General features: G+C 48.0%; 1 protein-coding gene across 1 annotated transcript; it reads right to left on the bottom strand.

Moving 5' to 3' along the window:
- Positions 1 to 8,788: 8,788 nt before the first annotated feature.
- On the bottom strand, positions 8,789 to 15,692 carry Itpripl2 (ITPRIP like 2). The gene has a single exon (XM_031388041.1). It carries the CDS (start codon positions 15,031 to 15,033, stop codon positions 13,426 to 13,428), a length of 1,608 nt encoding a protein of 535 aa, XP_031243901.1. The 5' UTR covers positions 15,034 to 15,692; the 3' UTR covers positions 8,789 to 13,425.
- Between the last annotated feature and the right edge of the window lie 1,096 nt (positions 15,693 to 16,788).

Here is a 16,788-nt window from a genome sequence, read left to right on the forward strand (position 1 = left end):
TATGTAATAAAAATAAAATAAAATGAATATATGGAACACCATACGGACAAACTGAGACCTATGGTCACTTTGTCCAAAGCCAGCTACCACAGTAAGAGCAAATGTGTCTGAGTGTCTACAGCTACAGAGTCACTTGTGGAAGGCCATGGGAGTCAGCCCTCAAGAGCAGAGTGGGTGTGTCTTGCGGAGAGTGGCTGATTCTGCTGAGACAAACCCACCATTGTGGCTGTGCTACCACGAAGACTTTCCTGGTTTGAATTCCCAGCAGATAACCTTTCCTCTCCTTTGCCGCCCCTGGGGCATCTTCCTAAAGCAGCTTCTCCAGGTGCCAGTCAGGTGCCAGTCCCGATACACTTTAGAACCACACAGAGCTTCAACCAGGTACTCAGGCCCAGCCCAGACTGACTGAATCTTAGTCTCTCTCTGGGGATGGAACTCAGGCATCACTGTGCATTAAAACAAAGAAAACATTATTGAGGCTGAAGAAGTAGCTCTGTGGGAGAGCACTCAGGTAGCAGGCCGGCCCTGGCTTTGTTCTCCAGCACTACAAGTTAATTAATTTAAAAAAGAAGTTGAATCTTACTAGTGTTTAGTAGGTGCTCAGTTTCTGTAACAAAATATTCGAGATGGATACTTTATAAAGACTATCAGGGGACCAGGGAGATGGCTTAGTCGGTAAAAATACTCTGAACAAGCAATGAGGCCCTGAGTTCAGATGCAGTGAAAAGTAGTAATTACTGGGCACATAGTAATCTCAGCACTGGAGACTAGCTGAGTAGAACTAGAGCCATAGGGTGAAGTGCTAACAGAGAGAGAGAGAGAGAGAGAGAGAGAGAGAGAGAGAGAGAGAGAGAGAGAGAGAAACAGAGATGTATGCACAAAGATATATTACACATATACAAACATACAGATATACACATACAAGTACACACACATACAGAAAGTACACAGATATACAAACACATACAAGTACACATACATACAGAAAGTATACAGATATATATACACACACACATACACAGAGAGATGGGGGGAGAGGGAGACGGAGAGGGAGTCAGAGACAGGGAGAGACAGCAACAGAGACAGAGACAGTGACGTACACACAGAGATCTATTATACATATACAAACACATACAGATATACATACACATACAAGTACACACGCACATACATACAAGTACACATACTGTAACTGTGAAGGTTCTATGCCCCAGTATAGGAGGGAACATTTTTTTTTTTTTTTTTTTTAGAGGGGAACCAGGAAAGGAGATATCATTTGAAATGTAAATAAAGAAAATATCTAATTAAAAAAGAACAAGTACACAGATAAACATACACACACATTCACACTTCTGCACATACCGTTGGACACACATGCATACATACACACAAATACACATTCCCAACACATCACTACTGAATAAGCACCTATAGCCCATTCATTCCGGGGACACTGTGGAGCTCCACTGTGCTGGGACTTTCCACAAAGGGTGGCCAACAGGCACCACTAACTCAGGGGCTTCTCTGCCACCCAGGAACACAGGCAGAGCTCATCTGTAATTGGCAGTTTCCTCTACATGAGGGAAGTGAACAAAGGTGCCCTGGCTTCAGATCTTACACCATGGATAGCAGTACTGACTGGCCCAGCTTGGTCAACATACAGAACCATGAGAGAGGCCACAATGGCGGTTGTGTGATAGTGGTAGTTCTCTCTCTCTCTCTCTCTCTCTCTCTCTCTCTCTCTCTCTCTCTCTCTCTCTCTCTGTGTGTGTGTGTGTGTGTGGAGAGGGTGCATCTGAGGTCAGGTCAGCCTGGGGATCTGCCTATCCTCACCTTCTCAGAGCTGGAATTATGAGCATGCACTGCCGTTCATCGGGGTTACAAGCACTACCACACCCTGGTCTTACATGGCTCCTCAAGCTCCCTTGGCAGGCACTTTACTGACTTTGACATCTTCCCAGCCCTTGCAGTGGGGTTTGAGCAGCTACATTTTAAGGCGTTTTGTTACAAACCTGTAAGTAGCAGGCGCCTCACAGGACACTGGAAGAAGGATGAGCAACAACACGATTTACTTTTCCTGTTGAGAGGTAAATAATAAATAGTTTAGGTTTTGAGAATCATAGATAATAAAGTCACTTGCGGCACATTGAGTGCCAAAAGCAGTCATAGATGTGATGTTAGGGAATGAATGTTTGAATTAGCCTTTATTCACAGTGGCTCGCAGGCTAAGGTTTGTCCTACCTAAACAGTTGTTGAATATGTGTGATGTGTGTGTATACACACGTGCCTGTGCACATACGTCTCTATGGGAAACATGTATCTGAATATGTGTCAGTGTGTCCCCATCTGGGTTCTATAAGGAAAAGCGACGAGCTTAACCCAGGCAACATTTCAACATAGTGATCCAAGAACTTCCTGCTTCTGTAGTGAGAAAGGGAGGCATCCAAGACAGGAAGTCAAGAGAAGAGACAGCTGCTGTGTCCCTCTTGTTTGTCCCTGGGTTAAGTCTGGAGGAAAAGAAGTCCAGTGACTGGGCTACTGTAGGGCCAGCCACCTACACTTTCCCCATCTGCTCAAAGAGAAATGAAATCACCCTGGGGCCCAGGGTGGGGAGAAGAAGCTGTAAAAAACGAAGAGGAACCAGAGGACTCTTAAAAGAGAGTCTGGGAGAAGGCTGTCCACCCATCCTGCAGGGCGAGGTTCATTTTGATCCTCCCCCTGGGACTCTCATATGGTAACTTCCTGCTTGAGTCATTTCTCTGGCTGAGTTTAAAGAGCTAGGGATCCAGGAGCTGCTGAGAGGTTTCTTTTTCTTTTTCTTTTCTTTTTTAATGAGCCTGTGGATGTGGGTTCAAAACCCAATGTGTACTTCCTTGGGGCCTATGACCTCATTCTGCTGAGCCAAGAGCTCCTTATTGGTAAAGTGGGGTGGCTCCTAGAGCCACTTCCTGGGACAGTAGCAGTAGTGAGAATTGTGGATGTCAAATGTTTGACGCAGAGCTCCCTGTTTACGAAGCATTCCCCTGAGACCTTCAGTGTTCTTCTGGGATTCCAAATTTTAGAGATGTCATCCCCAACACCTCTGGGCTATGCTAGGTTCATTTATGATGTCATAGAAACCTGTTTCTTTGCCTCCAAGCATGCACCTTTATTGGCCCTGTGTCTGATAACAATCTCTCTAGCCAGCCATACGTAAGCTCCAGACACAGAAGGTTCTGTCTGCTAACCATTCCATCCCCATCCTCTGCACAGGGCCAATATATTTGATATATCTGATATTTAACATTTACTTCTCAGCTCCCAAGGAGATCCTCTAAAGCAGTGGTTCCCAGCCTTGCTTGTGCATGCTGTGACCCTTTAATACAGATCCTTGTGTTGTGGTGACCCCAACCATAAAATTATTCTTGCTACTATTTCATAACTGTAAATTTGCACTGTTATGAATTACAATATAAATATCTGTCTTCCCCCCCCCCCCCCAGTGACCTTAGGCTACCCCTGTGAAAGGGAAGGATTGCTCAATCCATAAAGGGATTGTGAATCCCAGATTGAGAACTGCTGGGCTAATGCAACATCCTGATGCATCAGTTAGGTTAGGTTAGGCTAAGTTAGGCTGTGCTGTAGGGACAAGAAACCCCAATGTTTAGCTTCGGAAGCCTGATATCACAAAGGCTGACTTCTCGGCCATCTAAATATAATTCCTGTGACTTACAGGCAGTGATTATGTGTTAATGACTCCATTGCAATTTAAGATGCTATCATTGTAACTGGTCACTGTTATTGCCTCTCCAGGGGCAAGCACACATCTCTTCTGCTCCCTGCCCATTGCATATAATTGGTCAGTTGGCCCTGTGCACCCACAGGGGCCTCTGAAGCAGAGGATTACTCATAGCTAGCAAGCATGTGGAAGTGCCTCTGCTTTAGAAGGCTCAGACTCTGAGGGCAGTTTTAAGTATCTGTGACTGCGAAGAGGAAGTCCCAATGCTTTCTGAAGATTTGGAAAGAACAGATCACTACTAACTAGCCGGCTTCTGAAAACCAGGTCACATGGCACCTCAGCAGCCTTGAGTGATCAGCTCCAAGACCCACTCCAAGGCCCACCCAAACTGTGGATGCCCAGGTCTTCTGCATTCAATGGCAGGAAAAACAACAACAACAACAACAACAACAACAAATAAATATGCACTGTGGATCATGCCTGTAATCCTAGCACTTGGGAGACCCAGTTCTAGGCAAGCCAGAGCTACAGAGTGAGGTCCTTCCTCCCCAAACTACGAATGTCTCCCATGTTCTTTAAATTCATGTGTGTCACCACGGCATACATGTAGAGGTCAGAGAGCAACATTCAGAAGAAAGCCCCCTGTGGACTGCAGGGGTCAGCTTAGCTTGGCCAACTAAGCACCTTTATCAGGGGAGCCATCTTATCATCCCCAGATATAATTTTCTAAATGTATTACTGTTGTATGTATGCATATATGTGTACATGTAAGTATGAACATGCCACAAGTGTGTATGTGAAGATCAGAGGGCAACTGAGTTTTTTGTTGTTGTTATTTTGGTTTGGTTTGGTTTGGTTTGGTTTTTGGTTTTTTTGAGACAGGGTTTCTCTGTGTAGCCCTGGCTGTCCTGGAACTCACTCTGTAGACCAGGCTGGCCTTGAACTCAGAAATCCACCTGCCTCTGCCTCCCAAGTGCTGGGATTAAAGGCATGTGCCACCACTGCCCAGCCAGAGGGCAACTTTTAAGAGTCAGCTCCCAGCAGACTTTCTGGGCAAGTGTTTTTACTTGCTGAGCCATTTTGCTGGCCTCCAGACTCAGTTTTTGTTTTTGCCCTGTATCTTTGGTCTGTGTATGGTTGAACTCACAGATGTGCAAGCGATAGATATGGAAAGATAACTGTATTTATCAGAAAAAAAGCATGGAGCTCACACAGCCTTTGCCCATGTGACATCTGAGACGTGTGAGGCAGTGTCTTGCCCTTGAGCTTCGGAAGGCTGCTCATCCCCAGCACCTTGGCCATTTGTCTCCAGAGCAGAAATGTTTTGAGGCTTTCATTTTGATAAGGTATCGAGGGCTACTCATTAGCAGCCTAGCTCCTGATTTGAAGTGACTAATGATTAAACAAGCCATGAAGACAAACATCTTTCAAGAGATTAGGTCCTTAAAAGCTTTTGGTTGGGTCTGGAAGGTGAAGGGATTCTTGGGTTCTTTCCCCCTGGCGTCAGTGGAAGGTGACTCAATGGACTTGAATTCCTCTTCAGGACTCAGAGTCACTGCACCTAAAGAGGAAGAGGGTGAGATAAACGGTGGCTAGGAGCTGGGCCAGTGATCTGTTCTTCTATGGTTAAAATGTTTGCCTTGGCTTCATGAGAACCTGAGTCTGTCACCAGGACCTATGTTAAACAGCCGGGTGTGGTGATACATGGTTGTAATGTCAGTACTGGGGAGGTAGAAACTGGGGAGGTGGTTAGATTCTGGGGACTTGGTGGTCAGTCAGTTTAGACAACTGGGTGAGTTCTAGGCCACTTGGAGGCTGTTTTGAAACAAAACCAAAACAAAAAAGGCCAAAACCAGGTGGCAGATAGAGCCTGAAAATTACACCCAAGTTAATCTCTGACTGCCACATGCATATGCACAAATACGCATGCACACCCACATCTGCCTTCACACATACACACACACACACACACACACACACACACACACACACACACAGAGGGACATGTGCATGCACACATGGATAAAGTCACTGGATGTTCATGAAAAGAGTATATGAAGACAGGAAATAGCTGCTGCACATTGAATCCTGAATGTCTCTCCCTGAAGGCTTGCATTAAAGACTTGGTTCCCAATCCAAGGTGTGATTGGAAGGGAGGCAGGGGATTGAACTGTTATGCAGTTAGGCCTGGTAGAAAGGTTAGGTCACTGGGGGTCATGCCATTGAAGGGAAGCTCAGCCCTATCTCTTCCTTGATATTTCCAATGGTAATGAGGGAGTAGCAACGGAGCCAGCTGACCATGGTCTGAAGCCTCTAAGACTGTGCCCAAGTAGACTGTTTTCTTCCTCCTCTTCCTCTTCCTCCTCTTCTTCTTCTCTGACTGTTTCTTCTTAAAACTTGACTGTGTCTGGTGTTTTGTCAGTAACAGAAGCAAGAGTCTGGGGGATGCTCTCACCAGGAGGGTAGATTATAGAAGGAGGGCAGTGTCTCTCTTTCCAATATTGAAGCTTTTCTCTGTGGAGAAGTTTCATTATGACTCTGACTTCTTAACCAGTTTTTCTCTGTCTTCCTGGGGTTAGAGAAAGGAGAAGTGCCTACAAATGTAAGCCTCATGCTTGCTCAGCAATAATGCTTAGCCTGTGTCTCTCCGCCCAAGAGTTCTGTCCATTATCACCTGCTGCTGACCCTTCAAACTTTCTGTCTCTGCCAGGAAGCAGATATGACAAATACCAACGGATTCCATCATTCTTGATGTTGAAATCACAGGCAGAAGCTTCTGGAAGGGCCATCAGACAGAAGTCAGTGGTTAATGACTCTAGTCTAAATTCATCCGTGGAGTTCTGTCCTTGCTTAGGCTGCACTCTCTAAGGTTCTGATCTCATTGGCATACAGCAGAGCCCCAAGTTTGGGTATCTTGCAAAATCTCTGGTGTGTCCTAAGAAAGCTAGAACCAGGACCACTGAGAACCTGAGCCTTGTGCCTGAAACTCTAGCAATGCAGACAACTGGGGAACATCTGGTGAAAAGATGAGATCCTGTGGAAGAAGGAAATGACCGTGGGCAAGCCTCTAACTGGATGGACCTCTTCCTAAGGAGAGCGACTCCAAGTGTTCAAAACTGTGAGTCAGCCTTGGTCTCACCAAGAAGAAAGTCTTGTGATGGAGAAACAAGGGACTGAGGCTTGAGAGGGATCCCCTCTTGTAAACTCACCCTCTGCTTCTTCCAAAAATCTAGTGGGCAGATCCTGGGAGCAGACTGCTAACATCTGATTCACGCTTCCCCCATGTACATGTTAGCACCCTATATAAGCGTGTACACTCACAACACCCCTATCAAGGGATGAGTTTTCACTCTCATGTTGAATATTGGAGTGTGATATTTTTAAAAAATTAACTGACTTACAAAATAATGATAATATCATCATGAATAAGCATAATCCTGAGATAAGGCACACCTATCAAGTTTATGGCTTGCCAACTTAGGACAGTCTAAATCAAGTAGATATGAAATGGTAGGTCCTCTACTGCTCCCTTTTCTGGTAGAATCTTCTGGAATATGTTTCTAAGGCTTTGTTTACTGGCAGATTCTATGGCAGGTAACCACGAATATCCATTGGCCTTTCCCATTTTGCTCAGTGCTGCTTTAAAGCCACACAGTTTCCTAGTGTCCCTTGCAAATATGTCATGTGACAGGGCTCTGTCCAATAGGAACCGAGATTAAGTCCTTTGCTTTCCATAGTCAGTTTTCCTCTCTGTTAACAAGTCAGTTGTAGGAAGAGATAGTGGTCATTGTAGAATCTTGACATACACTGCATGAAGATAAGCTAAAATTATCTGGAAAGCCAAAGCAAAAAGATGCCAGGATCCCAAATTATCCCTCTACTGTGGAACCCTCCATCCAGGCTACTAGAGGGGGTGGATTTTGAAATCCTTATCTGTCGATGTCACTGTAGATTAGACTTTTATAAGCAGTAGCCAAATGTAGCCATTCCTCCATGCTCTTCTGGGATGGCTTGGGTCTTAATGTCTCCCTAAGTCCGTATGGTAGAGGCTTGGTGGTCCGGCTGTGGTGCTATGGGCAGATGGTGGAGCCTTTGGGGGTTGGGCCATAGAGAAAAGAGGCCTGTCATTGAGAGTAGATACTATGACTATGGCTCCTCCCTTTCCTTAGTTCATGGTGACTGTGAGGCTTGGTGTAGTCTTCCACAGTAGCTCAACTTCCTTGACTTGGCTAATTCCTACCTGTCTTTAGATCTCTACTTAGGTGCCACCCCTTCCAAGCAGCCCTCCTGGAAATCTCTACACCCTAGGAGGTGTCTCTCTCGTTTATTTCCTTGAGTTCCCTGCTTCATTACCCTAGTCCTCTGTCTGTAATTTGGAAGCTTGATTGCCAGCCCCTGTCTATAAACTTGGAAGAGACAGTGTATGTCTTTGTTCTCTCTGTGCTGTCTTCAATAGCCTGGGACTTTACAACTTTAATTGAAAACCAAATAAAACATACTCATCAACTTCCCCTGAGGCTTAACCCACAACTAATGCCTATTCAGCGGTAGCTGCAGCTTTCATTGAGGCCTACCTGGCTGACATGTCAACCGCCCAGCTTGGTCTCCAAGACGCCATCTCAGTTAAGCTGCGTGTTTTTCAGTGTTAGCAGTTAACCATGTCAAGAGGGCCCCAGGGCCCAGGCAGTTTCTGGGCAAAATGTTTGAACTATGAATTGGCCACAGGTCAATACTTGAATCATGTTGGAGGGGGCTGGTAGGGGCACAGCTGTACGTCTGCAGGGCATTTTCTTCCACATGAGCAAGCAATTCTCTCCAGCAAGATCATGAGACCAAGTTCCAGAAAAGCCTCTGATGTAGGCTGGAGAGGTAGCTGGGCTGGTATTATGATTGTCACCCAAGCAGGAGGAGGACCTGAGTTTAATCCCCAGCACCCATCACACATGCGCACACACACACACACACACACACAAGGGGGGGGGTTGTTGTTGCCACTGAGGTTTGTGTAAAGAAGTTAAAGCTAGCCCAGGCATCAGCACCCGGATCCCCAAAGCCCACACACACAGTCCAGAGGTTCCCACAAGTTCCTTTATTGATAAAGCAAAATTGGAAAGAACAAGGTCCCCAAGTGACCCACAGGATCGAAAGTGCAAATACACTCCACTTCAAATGAAGATGAGTGACAGACAGGCCTTGACCACTGGGGCCATGGAAACTGCGTGATGAAGACGTTCTTAATCACACAGTTGCTATAGCAGCCAACTAGGTCTGATTAACTCTTTGGTCTCTTTTATTGGAACAAACATAGGCTGTAATTGTGACCCCCAAACTGTATCCCAATATGCAGTTTGGGGTCAGAAGGCACGTTTAAAACAGCCAGAGTTGGAATGCTTCAGGTCAAGTGACTGAGCCAAGACATCTTTTTTTTTTCCTCAAAAGGTGCTAAAATATCCCTGCATATCTAATAATTCCAGAACCAGATTACATATCAGTTAGCTGCAGATCTTGGTCTATTTTTTCTGTGTACATGATCTGGAATTTACCACCCTCTCTTGACTTATACACTAGCATTACTCCCACCCCACCGTGTGCCATAAAAAATAAATAGATATGTTTAAGTTACAGACAAGCAATTAAAGAAAGAAAGAAAGAAAAATGTAACACGTACCACAGGGGTAACACTGAGCCAGTTTCCCTCTTGAAGATGTCAGAAATTTGGGTGAGGTTTACTTTTTCCACCACAGGAGAAAATTTTCCTTTGTGTAGACACGGGGGTGGGGGGTGGGGGGGGACCTCTTTGTCAAGGTCAAAGCCAGGAAGCACAGTTCTGTGGAAAACGTGACTTCCTCTGGGAGGTGACAAGAGATGCTTGGGGAGGAGGCTCAGCTGGTGCTCGTTTTGGTCGGAGACACTGAGTCAGAAAGGAACAGAAAGAATGCCAGTGTTCTGAGGTGGGAATAGTACAAATCCATGCCACTTGGCCCAAAGCTGGAACACTGGCTGTTGCTTTTGTTTTGTTTTTGCTGGTGTTTAATGTCTCCAAACAACATTGTGAAGGCCCAGGCTAAGTTACCATGGACAACAAAAATATTAATTTTCATTTAAGAACCAAATACAAAGAAAGAAGTTATTCTGCAATTCTTCTTCATTACTCATCTGCAAGTTCCAGCCAGGCTAAAAAGTTGTCCTCAAATCACCAGCACCCCTCCCCCCCAAAATCACCCCAAGTGTTTTAGCTGGGATTTTAACTGAAGAGCCAGGCTTGCATGGAAGCCCTACCCGGAACTGGGGATAAATGTTATCTGTGGCTGTGTTAATTTTTTCTGCTGTTATTCATATAGCAAAGCTTAACTCTGAGAGATAAAGTAGAAATGAACTAACACACCCCCACTTATATATATTTAACCACTGTCTCTATGGCAAAGAATATAAGCCTATATATACCTGGGGGAAGGCTAACTCTGTAAGGCAAGGGGTCGCAAACTGGTGGCCTCAGGTTCAACCAAATATTGTATCTGGCTCACTTGGTGGTTTTAGACATTTTAAATTTATGTCTTAAATTAAAAACCAGTGAGCGTTAGTATTTTAATTTGAAATGCTGATTCTTGGCCCCACCCTTCTTTCCCAGCCTGGAGCTTAGGCGAGCTGCCTCCTTTAAGGTAGGGACAGTCCCCACACCCTCCCCCCTCTTATTTGTCTCCCTGCCTTTAGGCTACTGAGTTTGTGACTCCTGACCGGAAACAGCACATACCTAAAACCACATTTCCTCACCCAAAACTCTCTCCCACCCTTGAGGTGTGTTCACCCGTCTCCCTCCCATCTCTTCCTTTCACATACACCTTAAGTCTTCCTCCTCCAAATCCTCAGAGAATATTTGCATCCACTCAAACTGTCCTCTCCTTCATTTTGCAAAAAGCATATTCTCCCAGCCCACAAGCATTCCAGAAGGCTCTGAGCTGGGCAGTGGGAGTTACTGAAGTGTCTGGATGCAAAAGAGCTGAGTCATCTTCCTCAACAACAACAAAAAAAAGCAAACGGTTTCTTTGGGCACTGGCTAAACAACTCTTTTTACTTTTTGGCAGAGCCATCTTACATGAGAATTTTGGCATATATGACTCTCCAGCACCAAATATACACCAAAAGTGTATACATGTCAAATAGAGGCCATGACAGTAGCCATAATGAAATGCAGAACTGAGCTGAATTTAAAGGCCTTGGGCAGCCACTGTACTCGGTTAACAGCCGTATAATTGCATCTGTACACAGTACATGTTTCAGATCACTAACTATTGATCAAAATTGATCGAAATCTCTTAAGTTTTTGTTGCCACATATTGAGAACAACTGTTCAGCATGGCATTTAAATAAAACATTAATATTTTTTTAAAAATTTACAAACACAATGCCCATTAATTTAATAATAATAATAAAAAAACTTTAAAAGTTTGAGGATGGATGAAGCTTTGGGTAATTAACACAAAAAAAGGAAAAAACCCTACAAGAAAGATATTTATATAAGCTATTTATATTTATGATCCTAACCAGATTTATACTTTAAAATATTATCAAAAGTTAAAAAAAAAAAAAGGATTCTTTAGCTAGAAATTTCTAGCTTAGCTAGAAATAGTTGGAAATTTGCCTCTCCCCTGTTCTAACTTAATGACTACAGAGGCAGCAACAGGCTGAGTATAGAAATCATGTGTGTATTGTACACACAGACACATATACACACAGAGAAACACACAGACAGACACAGATACACAGACACCTACACACATACATATATATACACAGAGAGACACACACAGAGAGACACACACACACACACACATGCATATGCACACATGCACATTCTTCCCTTGGCATTGGCTTTTTAAAGTAATTAAAATCAAGCCCACTGTGCGGTTTCAAACTTTGCAAGAGGCTGACAGAGCAACCCTTTCATCCAATGCTGTACCTTATAACCAAATATTGGCCTCAAAAAACTAGGAATGATCTCTGGGATATCAAGAGGAATGGTCCCCAAAACAACTCAATGAGATAGCTTTCTCTTTCAGTCGGAGTTGCCGAGGAAAAATGAGAAGTCCCTACAATCTATTCCCCTGGATTGCCACTGGGTGCCCCAGAGAAAGGGGGTTTGCAGAGTTCCCTCCACATAGCTAAGAAATTAAACAATGACCCTATTCATGTGACTATTTTTGTCTTCCAACCTTCACTTTAAGGAGTCTAAGGGAGCACAGATCTTTGTTGTTTAAAAAAAAAAAAAATTCCCTAAGTGTATTACTGAGATTGGCCACACTTCCCACCAGGAGAGAGGAAGCTGAAGTTTTCTAAACTTGAACTGCTATTGGAAGTTGTCTGGAAGGCAGGAGGATAGGAAGCACTGGAGAATGGGCTCCTCCCACCAGCAAGGGCACCCAGGCCAAGAAGTTTATGGCTGAGAAGAGCAAAGCACTGTATGGCTTGCTCCCTCCTTTCTCCTTCAGCTCCTCCCTCCTTTCTCCTTCAGCTCCTATGGCCTATCTTCTGCCCACAACTGGGGACTGACAGGTCTCCAAGCACACACCTCAAGTTACTATTTTACAAGTCATAAGCAGAATCGAGAACTGGCCTTCAAGACGATGTAAAGCTGCCCAGGTAATCAAGAACCTTCCAACTACTAAACCCTAGCCCATACTAGGCAGCATGCCAAGCATTCTCTCTCTTCAAAGGTCCTTATACTCTGAGATAAGCCTACAGGGCCTTTGCTCAGAAACTTTGAAACCTAAGCAGGTTGGGTCTAGCTGACGGCGAGCCCTAGACAGGATCTTTTTCAAGACTCGTGTTCTACACTTTTGCCAGACCTGTCTTAATTAAGGATCTTTTCCCTCTGTATTCTGCCTGGCTCAAGCGAACAGGTATTGAGTGTCAAGAGCAAATCCCCACCTATGACCTAGAGGAGTGCTGATGGTGGCTGGCTGCTTTTCTGAGCCCTGGTCTTCTTTATAACTGTGTGGAAGCTCTTTTGAAGAGCCCTTGGTTCCAACAAACACAGAACAAGAAAATGACTAGACATAAAGTGCCACTTGCTCTTAAAGTCTCTAAACTGCTCTTGGCCACTTCTTAGCATGGGTCACATAATTCATGACAACTCCATTAATCTTATTCAACAAATCTGTGATGGCACCACTAAAATATACATGCATGCTCATGGAAATAGCTAAATTAGGACTCTGGGATGCTAACAGCTGGACTAGAATTTCAATTCCAGTTGTGGATAGGGATTCTTTAAAAACAAAACTAAAACAAATAAACAAATAAAAAAGCTAGGGGTCAAAGATATAGCTTCGTGGTAGAGGGCCCACCTAGCATAGGGGTCCACTTATTCAAGCCCCAGCATTGAAACACACATACAACACCCTTCTAAAACTAGGGGCCAATTGAGAGCCTAGTATCCACCAAATAAGTATATCAAAAACGTTTGCTTCTAATAATTTGAGGGCAGAGAGATCTGTGTATGAGACCACCCAGGATACTCTAATTGGTCTGCAGAAGATGCCACTGCTATCTTAGGCCATGGAGCCTAGGACAGAACATTTGTGCCACCAAATCCTGTGACATCCTTCAAAATTTCCGACACCTCGAACAGCTCATCTTGAATTTAGCTGCTGTCCGCACTCTCATCCCGTGGGAAAGGAGCATTTAGTCAGGTGGAGTGTAATCAGGGTTCAGGGTTCATCTTCAGGGAAGCCCTGGGTGCGTTGACTCCGGGGTGCAGGGCACCTGGCAAGGTAGCGGGGACCACCGTAGACCCGGAGAAGTTGGGGCAATCTTCGCCAGGTGGACAGCAACCGTGCTGCCGCAAGGTCCCGGGCGTGCCGGTCGAAAGGTGCCAGGAGGTCAACTGGAGCGGCCTCGCGCAGCACCTTGGGCAGGGGGCCAACCTCGGCCGCTGCCCCAGCAGGGCCTAGGACACAATGGAAGAGGTCTCTGCGTCGCAGCAGACAGTCCCTAAGGAACTTCACCAACTTCTCCAAGCACTCACTCAGGTGTGCCTCATCCCAGCTAGGTGTTGGGCCGCCCTCGTTCAGAAGCACCTCCAGCACTGCTGTTTTGAGCACATAGGAGGACAGGATGCGTCCCCAGTGTGTAGCAGCCATCGGGTCCAGTCCGCGGGCACCCAAGTCTCGAAGAGCCTTAAGCAGCTGCAGGCACTTGAGGTAGCAAGCACCTGGAGGCGCCCGTTCCTGAAGCCAGCCCAGCAATTTCTGCTCCTGACGTGCTGTGTTCACACCCCACAGTGCCTCAGCGCGCAGACCACCCGGGAGTTCTGACAGGGCCCCGCTAGGCGAGGGTGGTGGCGGCGGTGCCACAAGGAAGACGCCATCACCCAGGTGGACAGCAGGGATGAGGCGCACGGCCATGGAAAGACGGCAGCAGCCGTAGTCCGTGCGGCAAGGGAGGATGTGGAGGGTGGGAGGCTGCTCCAGACCACCTGGGGTCAGGCTAACCCGACAGCGACCCTCCAAGCTGTAGCGCACAGTGGCCAAGGAGCGCTGGAGGTGCGCCTGGAACCAGCGCAGCACCAGGGTAGCTGAGAGGTGGCGACGGCCCTGCACATCCACACAGAAGCCTTCAGCGAAGGGCTTGCAGTCGCGATGCCACTGGCCCGTCGAGGTCCCCGATGGCGAGGGCGGTGCCTTGAGGGCGCACACGAAGCAGCTCCGGAAGGCTGGGGTCAGCGTGGGTTCGGTCCCCAGGCTCCGCGGCTCCAGCGCCACCTGCGGCGGGAGTCGCAGTGGCACCAACACGTCGAAGCTGTCGGGTCGGCGGATTTTATGCTGTTCGTAGGCGCTGCCCACCTGGATAAAGTCTCCCCGGAAGGCCAAAGCCAGCGCTCCCCCGGTGATGGGACCCGGAGACCCTCGGGCCCGGCCAGCTTGCACCAGTTCCCCCACGATCCGGCTCACATGCGCTTTGCTGTGACCCAGCACATGTGGCGACAGGCGCACCTCGTGCTCATAGTAACTCTCCAGTAAGATGCTCAGGCCCGGCTCTTGCAAGGATCTGGCTGAGACGTTGGCATGGCCACAAGGGCGGGAAGAACCTGGCAAGAGGCGCTGGCGGATGGCGTGGCGACATCGTAGGAGGATGTAGCCGAGGAGAAGAAGGACGGCCACCTTGAGCAGCGGGAAGCCGCTGTCTGCGCCGTCGGGGGGCTCGACCTGGGCATCCTCGCTGCTGCGTAGGGCATGGTAGAGGCACACCAGCGCCGTGCACAGCCCGGTCACCAAGGGCCAGAAGACCCGCAGGTTGAGCGTGTACCGCACGGACATGCCGGGAGCCCGGGCGGCCCAGGGCGCGAGCCCGGGTGGTGTCCCCTGCCCAGCATGCGCGCAGCGTCCCGGAGGCCCCGAGGCCCCCGTGTCCTTGGCCTTGGAGGAGGCTCCCCGCTCGTAGCGCCGGGGCCAGCAGCCCCGCTGCTCTGCCTCCACTCTCAGCTCAAGTTCCTCTTCCAGGCGCCGCCTGCGCAGCTCTCTCCGGCCCCTGACCGCGCCCTGTGCCTGTCCCGCTCAGTCCCAGCCTCGCTGCCCTCGGCTGGCTTCTGCCCCGGACTCCTACCCTACCCTGGGCGGCCCTCCTGGCTCCGCCACAGCTGCGCACCGAGGTGATCGGCTGGGTTCCTCGGGCCGCGGGATTTTCTTCTTTCGGAGGGGAAGGCCGCGCCGGGCAGCGGGGAGGAAATGCCGGAGTCTGGAGCCTCGCGGGGAGGGCGGCCCCTTCCCAGCCTCCGCCCGGTTCGACGCCGGGTGGCCAGAGGGACTTCGGGACTTGCGGGAGACTGCACTTCCGAGGGCTACTCCCGGGCCCCCTCCTGGAAGGCAGAACAGGGAAGGCCTGGTTCCGGGGCGGTGGCTGCATCTGATCCCGCACTTACTGGGAAGTCGCTGGAGGAAGGCTTGCAGCCCCACCGCCCGGCCCTCCCTTCGCCCGGCCCCACCCCCAACGAGTCCCGCTGGCGGCGTGGCACGCTCGGGCGGAAGTGGCCCCTAGCTGTCTGCGGCTGGGCTGTGCTGTCTTGTAAACCTACTAGAGTACCTACTAAGCACTAGGAGCCTAAGGGCTGGAAATGCAGTTGACAGAGTGGAGGTTCTCCTGTCTGCCGTTTAAGCTCACAGCTTGGAAAAATGGGACTATGAACCGAGAAGGGTGGCAGTGACTGCCTCTGATCCCTGTACACCAGAGGCTGGAGTCATGAGTTCAAGGCCAGTCTGGGCTACATAGACTGTCTCAAAAACAAAGATCCCACCAGCAGATGTTGTGAAGGGAAGCTGAATGAAGGAGTACAGGTTTGATCCTCCAAAGGATGATCCCCCAGAGTCAAGCCCAAGCCATAGGGCGTCTGAGGGGGGTAGTGCTGGATCTGAGGCCTGGGAGAGTGGTGCAAGGAGATAATGATAGTTTTTACAGGGCAGGAGACAGGCTTGATGCCCAGCCTCACCACCTGAGTTTGATTCTGGAACCTACGTAGTGGAGGGAGAGAAGTGTTCCACAAGTTGCCCTCTGACCTCCTCGTGTATGCAAGCGCACACACACACACATTTTTTTAAAAAAGAAAATGTGTTTTGTTTTGCAAAGGACTTGTGCCAGCATTAGTCTCGTGGTACATATTCACGCTGCACTTTAATGCTAATACATACTGGTAAGACATTAGTGCTAATATCTATTGCTAATAAGTAATATTTTCTCTGTTTTTTTTTTCTGACACTAGAGCCCAGTCAGGTTCCAAAGATCACCCAAGGTCACACAGCCTTTGCAGAGCTTCCACCTGGAAGAGTCAGAGGGCAGGGTGGCCAGGGAAGAGGCCCACGGTCCCTTCTCATCCTCTGGGGGAATCAGAGGGCAGGGAAGAGGCCCACGGTCCCTTCTCATCCTCTGGGGGAATCAGAGGGCAGGGAAGAGGCCCACGATCCCTTCTCATCCTCTGGGCATTTTTTTCTTTTCTGAGTCCTTCGTGGGGACTCTGCTGCAAACTGGAAAGCCTGTGCTTTTTCACAACGTGATGGTCCCAGAAACACTCTGAATGTATT

This window comes from Mastomys coucha, unplaced genomic scaffold (genome assembly GCF_008632895.1).
Source record: "Mastomys coucha isolate ucsf_1 unplaced genomic scaffold, UCSF_Mcou_1 pScaffold21, whole genome shotgun sequence".
Classification (NCBI taxonomy): domain Eukaryota; kingdom Metazoa; phylum Chordata; class Mammalia; order Rodentia; family Muridae; genus Mastomys; species Mastomys coucha.

What these genes read in the sequence shown, in the direction of transcription:
- Itpripl2 (XM_031388041.1), bottom strand. Translation starts at nt 15,033, where the DNA reads ATGTCCGTGCGGTACACGCTCAACCTGCGGGTCTTCTGGCCCTTGGTG.